General features: G+C 36.2%; 1 protein-coding gene across 7 annotated transcripts in view; it reads left to right on the top strand.

Moving 5' to 3' along the window:
• Positions 1-8,969, top strand: part of CXXC5 (CXXC finger protein 5) — a 108,769-nt gene extending 99,800 nt beyond the window's left edge. For 6 of the 7 annotated variants that reach the window (XM_087721865.1, XM_087721867.1, XM_087721868.1 and 3 more), the window contains one exon: positions 2,023-2,961. In XM_087721865.1, the coding sequence (XP_087577991.1) occupies positions 2,023-2,067 (45 nt within the window). In that variant the 3' untranslated portion in view covers positions 2,068-2,961. Of the gene's footprint in view, positions 1-2,022; positions 2,962-7,891 lie in introns of those variants that run through there. The other variant, XM_087721870.1, reaches the window with a different exon arrangement.
• Positions 8,970-14,102: the final 5,133 nt, after the last annotated feature.

The raw sequence follows: 14,102 nt of genomic DNA, 5'->3' as shown, positions 1-14,102 counted from the left end.
CCTTTCCCCCTTCCTTTCCCCCTTCCTTCCCCCCTTCTTTCTCTCCTACATTCCCTCCTTCCTTCCCTCCTTTCTTCTCTCCTTCTCTTCTTCCTTCCCTCCTTCCTTCCCTCCTTTCTTCTCTCCTTCTCCTTCCTTCCCTCCTTCCTTCCCTCCTTCCTTCCCTCCTTGCTTCCCTCCCTCCTTCCCTCCTTCCTACCCCCCTTTCTTCTCTTTTTTCTCTCCTTCCTTCCTTCCTCCTCTCCTTTCCCTTCTCTCCTTCCCCTTCCTCCCCTTTACCCTTCCCCTCTTCTTCCCATTCCTCCCCTCTTTCCTCTCATTCTTGACAGAGTATCATCAAGAGCTTTTCTGGTGGGCACTTTTCTTTGAGAGATCTGCACATTAGTGACATCATTGGCCACTTTTCTATGGATGTTTGAGAAAGAACAGGTGCCTCATTCAGCCAGGTGGTTTTCTGTTTTAACCTGACAACCTGCCTTGCCTTTAGTATAACTTACAAGTTTGCTATTCTACTTGTTGTGTAAAGCACAGAAAACTCTTAACAACAATAGGTTACTTAAACCCATATTCCATCCACCTGAAATCTTGGCTCTTTGTTCTTATGGGCTTAGGTCTTACCTGCGTTGTGGAGCTGTGGGAAAAACTTCATTGCGTATGTATAGAGAAGAGCTTTTTTCATGCCCAAAAGCTCCAGAAAGAACATTTTGCATAGGCAGAGAAACTTATTTGCTTGAAAGTTTACCTAAATAAGCCAAATAGATTCAGAGATAAAGTTTGTTCTTAAAATTGAGGTTTTTCTGTCTTAATTTTTGTACAGGAGTTTTGAGAAGGAAATAAAAAGCATACACATAACATTTTCATACAGCAAATTATCCTCTCCCAGTCTACTTAAAGGTATGCTAAATTCTGAGCTCTGCTATCTAACCATAAGGCTTCTTCAGTCATTGAAGGAAGCTACGTATTTCCTAAATCACAGGATTGTGTAGTGGGCATAAAAGCCTGAATGCCTGAGGAGTTTCTCTGACAGCATGGAAACTGATTAAATTGGATCACTTAAACACCTTTTGTTTGTCACAAGATTTGATAAAGTTATTGTAGTTTCCAGATTAGCTGCCCAAATTATGTAGTTTCCCAGAGTTGCACTAAGAATTAGGATACTATATAATAGGACGAATTTAGTTTTGTCTTGTTATTTTTGATGTGTGTCATTAACTAAGTCACATATAGTATATATGTTGGTAGAATGTTCCAAATGGCATCCCTTGTAATCTTGGAAACCTCATGATCTAAAATTGAGTATTGGTAAATATTTTTAAGAATTTATCCTTTTCTCATTACTTTCTCACTGCTGTCCTGTGAATTGAATTGCCTTCATTTTCTAAGGACAGATTTCCAAACCTGATGCTGACTTTCAACAGTTTTACCAACCAAGTTGATTTGAAGAGAAATACATTATTCTTTATTCATGAGAAATACATTCCACCGTAAAAGAGGACTAACACATGCGGTGGGTAGCAAGATTTAAATGATACAAATCTCAGAAGTCTTAACTAAATATAGTAAATTCTTCTCAAGGCTATGTGAATGACAACTTCTTATTTTGGGGTCAAACAAGAAATACCATTTTTTTTTTCCTATTCCATCCTTTAACAGTTCTTGAAGATTTTGAAATAGAGTTTAAGGGCAATTTGCATGTGGATTAGTGGTTCTTTTAAAGAAGAATAGATCGTGGAATAAATTACGGGTTTTCATGAGGTGCAGAAACTAAGGGTAGGAAAAGAGTACTAAGAAAAATTATCAAGAAAACTTGGACAGGAGCAGAAAGCAAAAACAATTAAATATGGGAGGCAGTTATGAACCCTGTCTCAAGCTTCAAGTGAAACTGCAGGGAACACTGCAGTCGGAAAATGGCACTTCCTGTTCTAGTGCACTGGATGTCACAAAATTAAACTCTGTCCTGGGCTGGTTTTTCTCATTCTTGCTTATCATGTATCCCTCTTCTGTTCTCTTCTGTCTCTACAGAAAGTGATGCTTCCTACAGGTGCTGCATTCCGATGGTTTCAATAGGAACAAGAATCCCAAAGCTCTGTCCTCCAGTGCAATGCCACTGCTTGCTTGTGTTGTCTCAGGCAAGGAATTTTTTGACGGAAATAAATGGATGCACCTATGTCTTCTTTAGAACCAAAAATATTTTCTTGCAGATTTCATTCCTTTTTTTTAAATATAATTTTTGGCATTTGTTTAACATCTTTTAAGTACTAGTAAAGCATTAATGTTTTCAAATAATTTTTTTTAAAGAATCCATAAAGTATCAAGATGTAATAGAGTATGGACAATCAATCAATTTGTTTTCCTGTGTTTTGATGTTGATGTTGTTTATGTGTGGAAGATGCAGTTCTTGTGTAGAGAATGTAAATTTACAGTAACCTTTTAAATCTAGTTACTAATACGCACTACTGTAATTAGCACAGCAGTTTCTTCATTTATCTGATTGATTTCCATCATTAAAGAAAAATAGTGTGGCTAGTTTCTAGAATGCCTCAATTCATGTTTATAAATGAACATATATTTAAAATAAGGTAGTTTCTTTTCCCTAATTCTACAAATAAGACGAGATTTAATCAGCAAGATGTCTGGTCTTATAAAATGGAAATAAATATATTGAAAACTGGCATTTTTTTTAAAAAGAAAAGCAAAAACAATAAAATTTAGAACAAATAAAATTGCATACTATAGTAAACCCAGAACTAATTGCAGTGATTCACTTTTAGAGACCATTTGGAAATATTGCTGGAATTCCAATGTAAGCTGTTGCAGAACCTGTGCTGAAAAAATAGAGAAGTCCTTTTTTATGTTGAAAAACCCTCATCTCCTGCTTTCTTACCATCTCTAATTGAAAGCCTGTTTGTAATGTTCTAGCAATTCAAGCTAAGCTGTTTTGTGAATAAAAATGAAAGCATGTTTTGTCTCATGGTTTTCATCTTCATTATTCTGTCCATCTTGGGTGCATGTCAGGTTGCTTGGTGGGGGTACCAAGTCTAAAGTGACCTGTTACATGTTGTTTTTTTCCTATAACATTTTCCAATGTTGGCCTTTCTTGGTCTCAAAAAATTTAAACTGAGTGGGTTTGATAATACTTAAGCATTTTGGTTCTTATTTTTAATGTAAGGTATACATGTTTAATAGTACGAATATCATAATTTTATGTTTCCTTCTGCAGTCTACATATACGATTGATTATCTAATCTGATCATATTCCACAAATATATGATGTACTGAATCTGGGTTTGGTATAACCTTATTAACCGTTTGGTTAGACAAACAATTAAACATTCAATGAATAAAATTATGTTTTAATCAAGCTACTCAATTTTAGAATTAGAAATCTACGTAGCATTTATGTTGGCAAATTTATAAGAATAGAAGATATCTTGGGCCTTAAATCTCATGATATGCACGAGGCTTCTGAGACAATTCAGCATTTGCTTGAATTATGCTGCCAGCTGCAGGGTTCACAATCCCACTGAGGCAGCCAAAATACAGAATGGTCCAACTTGCACTGTAAGTCGCTGGCAATGAGTTCCCCAACTGATTTGGATGTTTTGGGAAACCTTTCACTTTTGTCTTTCCTTGTAACTCCTTTAATAAAGGGGTCCACAACCCCTGGGCCATGGCCTGTTTGAAATTGGGGTGCGCGATCAGTGAGCAAGCAGCATGCACGTAAAACTCCACTCGTGCGAGTGGCGGGTGCTTGCACACAAAGCTTCATTCAAATGAGTGGACCTTTGTGCACAAGCTCATCCACCCTAGCTCATGCAACTGGAGCTTCATGCGCAAGTGCAAAGGCCCACAGTTTGCGCGAGTGGAGCTTTGTGTGCGAGCACAAACACCCTCTACTTGTGCATGAAACTTCATTTGCGCATGTGACTGCCACTTGCCAGGCTGCCAAAGTTGAAAGATTGGGGACTGCTGCTTTAATAAAGCAATCCCTATTTTTAATTTAGAAAGCACAGGTCACTAGTCACTCAAAGTTGCTAGTCACTCAAAGGATCAGTGCATAATGTTGCATTTTAACTTTTTTTTAATTTTGTAGAAGCAATCATTAATAAATTTTACATTACATGAAGCAATGTCAATATGCAACAAACAATTGTATTTAAATTTGTTTTGTCAATAAAAATATTAGGTGAATGTTTAGAGATGAAACATACTGCTTTTGAAAAAGAGAATATTGACAATAAAGGAACATGCTATCTCAAGTTCATACAATTTGGGCAAACATTTTAGTGGAATTAAAAATTGAAGCCAGAGGACAGCTAATACTGAATTCCAAGATAGCCAAGAATGCTTTTCATGTTTAGTGGTTTTGGCTACAATATCCTTCCTAATTTTCTCTTCCTTCATGGTATAAGAGCAACAAGTAATTTTATTGCTGGCAGATGGGGAGAGAGATCCCCATTATTGTGCAAGTTTAACCAGGTTTTGCCCCAAACTCCCCTAACTCAACTTTGGTGAATAAACAAGAATATGTTGCCACTTTCATGTACAACTACCATGAATCACAAATGTACATATAAGCATGAAGATACAGACAATGCAAAGTAAAATTTTATGGGGTATCTGATAGGCTTTTGTGAGCTACAATTCAGTGTTCCTCCACATTTTTAATTCTGTCTGGATTGTAAAAGAATATGAATAAAAGCTACAGTATCCTAGCTATTGGGATGGACAATTGGCAAACTAGGGTATGAAATGGTCCTGTACCATCAAATTAGATAACTCTATGAATTCTAGCCTGAATGTTTAACCCTGCTCCAAAATATTTAAACATTAAAGAAACATCTAACTGGTACAAACAGTTTAAAAATAAACTTATAATCAGACAAATTGATATACTCTTTCTACAATTAATGCCAATTAACAGGCTCCTTGAACTGATAGATAAGCTATTGTGAACAAATGAACATTGAGTATAAATAGTTGCAAAATGCTTTGTAAATCAGCACTTAATGAATTCTTATACTTTTCTGCTCTGACTTTTCAGTGGTTCTGGGCTTCTTGGTACCCTTTTCAGAAAGATCATTTAACTTTATACTGCTTCTCATCAGATTGTATTCATTTTCTAGTTTTTAGAGGAATATAATAGCTCATTCATGATCTCCTACAACCCAGAGAATAGGTCAGAAGAGAAATCATTATTTGTCTCTAGTGCATAAGCTCTCAGTATACATGTGAGCAACAAATAATAAATCATAAATATAAAATAATAATCATAAATCATAATTTTATAGGGGCCCTATCCATTGAGTGGATAGTAACCCTCCTTTTTGATAAATATATAAAGAATGTTATAGCATTTTATAGGGGCCCTATCCATTGAGTGGATAGTAACCCTCCTTTTTTGATAAATATATATAGAATGTCATAGCATATGTCAGCAGAGACTCCCAATTTCATTTTGAAAGATACATGGATTCTTTGGAACATTGGTGAGACCTGTCTTCTTGCCTCTAATGCAAATCTTCCCCTTCTATCCATCTATAGGTAGAACTCTGAGAGAAAAAGATACACACTTTTTCTAAAAGTAAGTGTAATGGGACACCCAGATTTCATTTGCGATACAGAATACAGGATGGATTTTTGCCTACAGGAAAATAGATTCTGCAACTTAGCAAATTTACATGGAGTATATCTGGTTGGCTCTGACTTTAGCATTACCTTGCAGAATTGCAATGTTTATTCCTTATCAGTTTATCGTATAAATAGTTTAAAAAGAAAGCCAAATAGTCATGCTTCCAATCCCTACTTTAGTTAATAATGTTTACTTAAATTTGAGCTCATGCAAGTCCATTTCCAATAAAACCTCTTTCTTCTGATAAGCAGAGCCATGATGACATTGGAGATTGATATAGGTTAGCTAGTTAGGATGTATCTGATACAGAACAGAAAAAAATATCTATTCTCCAGACCTAGGTGACAAAGTTTTATTCTGGTGAGGATCAGTGTTGGAGAAAAGTCACTGGAACAGCTTTAAATATGGTCACTGCTCTGAAATCTTATTAAAAGGAATCATATATTTGCTTAAAATGCTCAGATTTGTTCACCAGCTAAAATGATTTTTTCTCTCTCTAAATAAATAATCTGAGAACTATGCATGATGCACATGTACTTGCTTGTTGATCTCAGGCTGTTTAGAGAAATACGGATATCCAAAAATGGAAAATTGAAACAAGAAAAGTATCATTTGAACCTACTTCCTATTTTCTGCATAGTCATGGATGGTTTTACTAGATATCTCAAAATAAAATGGATACTGTCAACCACTTGGAAGTGCACGTTGTTTTCTCCAATAATTTTGCACAAAAACCATAAAGTCAAAAATACATTATTGAAGTGCCCAGCATCTTATATGTAGAGATCATATGTAGAGATCTGCAACCTTAGTCATTTAATCATTTTCAGTTTTAAATGCTTTCATGTGAGGTTATGTTGCTGTTACTTATTATATAATTTTTCTTAAATGTGAACAAATTAAACATAAAGTGTCTTTCCAGGTGAGTACTCAAAACACTGGAAATGTTCTTGAATAAGACCTTAAACCATCTGACGTCCTTCTGAGGTTCAATGTACAATACTTAAAAATGGTGCTAGTAGGGGAATAAGAGTAACACTTTAATGGCAGACACCTAAGCAGCAACTGGATGTTTCATGCTTGGATCCCCATGCCTGATACCTATTAAATTCTGTCTCCTCATTTTATTACTAAATATTTTTAATAAAAAGAAAAGGGGAAGCAAAGCAAAATACCAGCCTCATGCAGGCTTTATTTCCAGGAATGCTCAAGTCTGGAACAGTTGAGCGATATTTTAGAATTGCCTGTTTCTCAGGAAATAAAAAAGGTAAGTTGGAATGGAAAAGCTTGTCCTATGGAAGTAATGGGGTTAATCACACCAATTTATCTTCTGGTAAATGGTGCCTTATGACCACCCAGGCTTTTGATGGTAGTTATTTTGTGAGAGTTCTTGTGACAAGTAAATATTCTAAATGTAATCAATTGCTGATTTGACAAAATATAGGAACCTTTCATTTATTGAATGAGATGGGGAGATGAAATCACAATATGTGTCAAGATATGCTTGGGATAAACTAGTCTATAATCTACTTTTCAGATTGGTTTTATTCCAGATGTTTGTGTTACAAAAAGTTTTGTGTTATTTGTTGAATTCTTACTAAAGGTTTATTCCTATTTAATGGGATAAATTAACCTATTAGAAAACAATGATGCCCTTTACCAAATTACATAGTTGGATCATTTAATTCAGGATTAATTGCTCAGAGAGAAGTTTTCTAGGCTATCATAGAAGTTTTCCATCACTGCCTAACAAAACCTTATAACTGAAGATGCCTGGCCTGAAATTTAGACTACTGAAATAAAAATTGGACATTCTGCTGCTAAAGTAAATCCCTTTTTAAGGTTTTTTTTTAAACATTGAGGCATTTGAGAGTCTTAATAAGCTAAGGGTCTGTCCTCAGTTTTCTTATATTTGGAATAAGCAGCACAACTAAGGAAATGGGTGATTGTGTTTTGTTTTAATTTCCACTTTTTTTGAAATTAATTCAGGATAACATTAGTATTCCAAATTACAGGGAGAACAAGACAGTAATCGGATAAAAGGACATTTGTAATAAGATTTCCTAGATTTATTGATTTAGTGAATTTTTGTAGCTTTCCTTTTTGTCCAGCAGGGCCCTTATCTAAAACAATAAGCCTTCAATTAATATTACAGTATGTTGCATCTAACAAAGGTATATACTGTAGCTTGCTTAGTGATAGTGATTGCTTGATGTAAGAAACAAGTTTGCTTTCATCTTTTGCCTTTTTCTCTTTCAGCAATAAGAATACCTGGTGATAAGTCTGCATGAAAGGTTGAGCACTGATGGTGCAATAGGATCCAGATTTTGCATGGAAAATGCATCATTAATCTCTTAACAGATGAAGACTTTGTAATCTGTAGACTATAAGGGTTTGGGAGAACCCCACTTCATTATTTTTATCAGCATAGAATGTTCAGTGATGCAGGAATTTTATGTATGGAGATAGAAAGAAATCAAAATGATCAAAATGCAGAGAGGGCAGTAACAATTACTTATATAATTAATAAAATAGCTGAGGGTACAAACTACCAAGATCTGTAAACAATTGCAGGATGCAAGAGAAGCTCTGAGTCATCCTCCTGTTTCTACATAGTTGCCTTGTTCTCAAAAATGTTTACATATACAAGTTTTGTAGAAAAGGTGGTTTTTCATCTTCCAATACCGTATTATCTGTATGTAAAATATATATTTGCTGTTCTTTCAGTTTATTCATATGACTGAAGATACCTGGAACTCCATCTCTTATCATTCATAGACTGTGTTTCTACTTTCCAAAAATCTAGGACCTTTGGTTTATTCCAAGAATCCCTCCTCCCAAATTTACCAAAAGGTCAATCCCACATAAAATGGCTTCAACATCTGTACCATCTGTATAATTGCAGAGGTGGAAAGACCTAAGCTGTGAAGAATCCAAAGACTCAAAAAGAATCCTTTGAGTCATCTTTACACCCTGTCACACTTGTCTTGATGACTTAGTATAGTGCTTCAGAAGACTTCAAGTAATATTTACTTACAATACTTACTTACAGTGAGTATTGCAGAACGTTCCATTTGTTTAGAGGACTAGTGCTATAGATCACCCTATTTTGGAGTGGTTCTGTCTGTAGCTATTCAGTCAATAGACACTCCAGTTCTATTTTCAGTGCTTAAGAGTACAAGAAGCTCCTGAGCAAAGTTTATGATACACAGATATTTTACATACCTACTGTAGCTACATACCTACATACATACCACACTTTCAAGTGGTCTTTTAATATGAAAGCAACAGCTATACCATTTAATGTGACTGTAGACTAAAAAATGTGGCCATCATAGAGGCACTCCAGGTTTTTTGGGGTGTGCGTGTGTGTGTTCTTGTGAGCCCAGAGCACTCATTTAGATTGGAGCACATGTTTGAAGATTGGGAGGTTTTGGTATGAAGATGGATTACAGCTGAAGTTACAGACTTATTCCCTGCTGATCAAAAAAGCTATGAAGTTCAGAGGTTCTGACACTCAAGACATTTCATTATCCTCAAAGAGGGATGAAGCTTATGATCTATCTTGGACCTTTAACAAGTAAACATACCCATGTAGGCTATACACTTTTAGGTGGCTCCTTTAAGTTCCCTCATTCGCTTCTCAAAAGCAGGAAGCTGATTGGCCTCAAGGGATACAGCCAACATCTACTCTCCCTTCTCAATCGTGCCAGAATACTGTATGTATGTATCTTCATGTTTCTTTTGGGAACTGATATTAGCACTCAACTTTGTGGGCACTATGAAGACTCTTGGAAATAAAGATAATGTCAGAGGGTAGTGCTTTACTTCCTAATGTGCTAGGTTATTTATTTTTTTAATTAGAAGAGTATATTGGAAAATTTAAGAAATTAAGCTACTTAACCATTAAAGCCGTGACACAACAGACATACCATTACTGCTTTCTAAAGACAGAGAATGAGGCCAAATACAGTTCCCAAGGGAGGGCATTCCACAGCCTTGGGAGAAATACAGACAAAGCCATCTTTGCCAAGCCATATAAATGAGCTTCTAAAAGCAATGTCTTCAGAAGGTCATCTGCAGATCAGATTCATAATGAAAAAAGATGTCCCTTAGACAGATCTTATGTTGTTTAGCTTTCTTACGTTATGGATAATAATTTAAATGGAGTTCAGAAATGCATTTGGCAAGCAATACAAATATTTGAGTTCAGTACAGTATTTTGCGCTCTAGCAGCCCAGTTCTCACATTTTTACTACATTTTGCCCCAGTGACAACTTCTGGACACTTTTCATGTCGGTCCTATGCAACTATCAAGGCACAGTTATGCTGGCACACTTAGTTATGGTGTGGATGCACTTGGTACTATAATTGCCACTTATCATTACAACTGAAAAACAGATCTCCAGTAGATCGATTTGTTCTTTCTTTGGGAGTCCAATTCCAAATTCAGTTTCATATTGGTTAACAGTGGTCACTGGATTATTTTCTGTATCTGCATTCAGTGGTGCTAATTACTTCCTTAATTAATACTGGAGTTTACTACTTAACTGGATGGCTACAAGTAGTAGAACCAGTGAATTTCAGCATTCTGATGGCATCCTATTCCAAAGCTCTCAGTAGTTTTATATAGATGTTGAAGTGCGTAAAATATAAGATGGAATACCGTGAGTCAACAGTCAAGGTGTGGAACAATAGTACCCTTATCGACTGTACGGAATCATTACAAAACAGGGTTTCCAAGGTTCAGCCAGGCCAAATGGTGCTAAGGAATACCACAACCGGGTATCAAAAGCCATCAAGAGGCTATGAGAACTTACAGAGCTGTACTTCTCCATCCAGTTTCCAGCATGTTTTCCATCCAGATGATTTAGCAATACAATATTGCAACAAAACCCCTGGCTGAAATAGGTCCACATAATATTCTCCAGAAATGTAATGGTATTCCTTTGGCCTTTTGAAGGCTGTATTGTGCACTTGAGGATGTTGTGCACTATATTGATCCGCAAATACTGTGTGCTACTGTGTTCTATGTGCCTGCCAAGCAAAAAGAGGTTATTCGAGTCACTAGCCTGTGGAACTCACAAAGGGATTTATTACAGAAAGAGGCAATCAGCCCAATGGCCCCCATATGGTAGTGCCCTTTTCACATGACAATTATGCTGTGGGAAGTGCTTTTTCTACAGCACTGCTAGTGTGCTATTTAAAAGCCTGCAACCATGTCACTGGATTTTTGCCACAGAAACAGCCCGCTGGGTTCTACAGCAAGGTCTTAATTCACAATGACTTCATCATAATGATCCTAGGGAGGAGTGCAGAGAAGATAGGAGGAAAATCTCTGCAATGCAGGGCATTGCATACAAAAGGAATTTGCACAGAGTGGAAGCAAAGGGGAACCCCCCTGGCTATTCCACTCCTGCCCTTGATGCTGATCATACTTTGGCTAGGATTTACTGCTTTACTGAAAATGGTGGCTTTGACTGAGCAATTAAAATCACTTTCTAAAGTTAAGTTCATTATTCCTTAACTCTGCAATTTGCTGCCCTTTTGCCAAAAAGGATTCAGGTATGTTCTTTAGTTATGTTGAATACTTTCTATCAGGCACAATTCTTATCACTACTGACAAGGTTCTCAAATACGGTAAGCTGGCTCTAACAGTCATTAGATTGCTTAATTCATCTATTTGCTCCTTTTTCTGGTGTCAGAAGGATCAGCTGAACATTACTTTGGATTCATGAAGGATCAAACTGCCATTATATCCTACCTTCTCATAGATACATTGGTCCCTAGATTAGATACATTGGCCCACTAGACCAGTGTTTCTCAACCTTGGCAACTTGAAGATGCCTGGACTTCAACTCCCAGAATTCCCCAGCCAGCATTCGCGAATGCTGGCTGGGGAATTCTGGGAGTTGAAGTCCAGGCATCTTCAAGTTGCCAAGGTTGAGAAACACTGCACTAGACTAGCCACACAAAAGTATATAGAATCTCCACATCCCCAAAGTTTACTTTAGTATACATCTCTTAGCTATCTGAAGTCTTTGTGGGTTTTGCTGCATCAGACTGACAGTTCTGCAACCCTCAAGAAAGTGTGTCAATCTGCAGGTTACTAAGACCTGAATTACTAAATCTGGACTCTTGGAGGAGTGAAATGAATAAACCAGAAGACAGTTTATTCTTTCACATATTTGCCTACGAAATAACATAAGAAAACCCAGCATTTCCTTTTTAAATCCCCAGATTCCTTTTGGGTAGCTTCTATTATTACAGTGAAATCAAGGAAATACTTATTCAATATAGAATTTAATTTCTGCAAAAACTTCATAAAAACTGAGTTCTTTATCAATATACAGATTTTTAGAAATTCCTTGCAATATTCAAGGAATGTGGAGCTGGTCATTCCATTTCCATTCTATTCTTAGAGCTTTTCTACACTAGCAATTTATAGCATGGCCAGCAATTGCTGTGGCAATCAGTCAGTAATGAAGACAAGCTTTGTGTCACTATAGCAATGGCAGGGTGAAACTATAAATGGCTAATGCGGAAATGCTCTTAATAAGGAAATAATTTTGCCAAAATACCTGGTTTTGAAAAAAGCTAGTGATTTCAAATAATGGAAGGATTGCCTAAATCCCAGTGGACATAGTCCTTAGAAAAGTTGAGGTTGTTCTCTCCACTCACCACTAATCCAAACAGCAAAATGCATAATGCCATACTGTAATTATAATTATTAATACATTTATTCATAGTTTATTCATTTGTGAAATATAAAGAAACAAGTCATAATGTGTAGCATTCTTTTAGATTATACACTTAGGCTGAATGGCATGTGTAAATTCAAACTGAATAGACAAAATCCCAGATCATTAGGGACGGTATATGTCGCTGAATTGGTTTATGATTGTGAGTTAATTTTTTGATGTTTTTTCTTTACTATCACTTGAGTTCCACCCCCAAAGCATAAAACAGCATTCTAACATTCCTTGATTTAAGCTGTTACGAATTTCCACTGTGAAAACCTACTCCTTTTTTAGTATGTGTTTTATCTGCTGTATTTGATGTATTTTTAAGGATCGGTCTTAGATTGTAAATAAACTTCAAACTCTTCTTCTCCATTATTAGTTGAGTATTTTTCTAAGTGCACTCCTATCTTGTATTATTATATTTCTACTGGAAATGTGAAGAGAGCTGAGAAAAGGAGGCTTGCCTAAGGATCCATAAAGGCTAATACATTTAATTTATTTTATTTGAATATATGGATTCTGTTCTTCCCTACCCCAAACAATTTTGGACTATTTTTTTTATTAAGGAAGCAATGTGAATACAGAAGTGAGCAAGGAGGAGTGGGCAACCATCAGACAGATTTGACATCATAGAGGTTAAATCATAAGGTAATCCAAAATACACAGTGTTTTTACAGTTTTGTTGATTTGATCATTTCTCCTAGTTTGGGTTCCTGAGGCCATAACTTAACTCAGATAAATACAGTGGCAGCAATGAAATTTCAGTGGGATTCCCAAAACATGCAAAATGAAGACTCGTGTATCTTGGGAATTGCATCAGCAGTATTTTTTTTATGTCAAAAGAACCTGTTAATGTCTGGCTTTAAATATTTTCTTCCCCTTCCTTCTTTTATCCTTCCTTGTACTTGTTCAGGGTCTCTTTTGAGTAAGAGATCACCTTGTAACTCTTGAAATATAAAAACATTTTTTAAAACAACAAAATGATTTGCTCCTATGTTTATGATTTTTATAACTACAGAAAAATACTACAGAAAAATAAAAGCATACACTAGGAAGACTGATACAGAAAAAAACAGTTCCAGTTCATTTATGGATCTCCAGGACTATGATTAAATTGGATGTTTTTTTTAAAGCACTTTAAGAAGCTGGTGCATTTTGGAGCAAAGCGACCACATTTTGTGTGAGCTGAAGTTTCTGAACTACATCAAAAATAAACTGGGAGTGAACAACCTGCAATCTTACGAGCACCTGGGCAGCCTTAGACTAAATTCATGTGGCCCTCTACCATATTTCAGAAAAAAGTGATTGGTTGTGACTTACTTTTTTTTTTTTGCTGTTCAGGAAAGAAGAAAGGGGAGGGAGGGAGGGAGAGAGAAGGAGGGGACAGAGAAAATAGGTAAGCCATACCAGTTGTTGCTCAGCCTTGAGTGTACTAATGTGTCAGTAAAAATGAGCAAACGTGGGGATTCCTTGCCACAATTGTTCTTTAACATAAAAAAGCAGACAAAAGTGTTAAGATTGAGCAGCCCTCTCAACAAAGAAAGGGAAAAGACACCAGCTATCCCCAACTTATAACACAGTCCTATTGGCTGTTCCAAGAAAATTCCAAACATCTGACTCAGGTGATCCTGAGGTCACAGAGAAAACCCCAAGTAACCACAACAGCTCTCAGAGAGTGTTAAGACCAGTTGACTGCAAAGAACATACAATCTTTCCATTTCCATGAC

This window comes from Thamnophis sirtalis, unplaced genomic scaffold (genome assembly GCF_051295495.1).
Source record: "Thamnophis sirtalis isolate CommonGarterSnake01/CBP01778 unplaced genomic scaffold, rThaSir2_p1.2 scaffold_8, whole genome shotgun sequence".
NCBI lineage: Eukaryota > Metazoa > Chordata > Lepidosauria > Squamata > Natricidae > Thamnophis > Thamnophis sirtalis.
The sequence above is the reverse complement of the archived record's forward strand: the minus strand, read 5'-3'. Positions and strand labels throughout refer to the sequence as shown.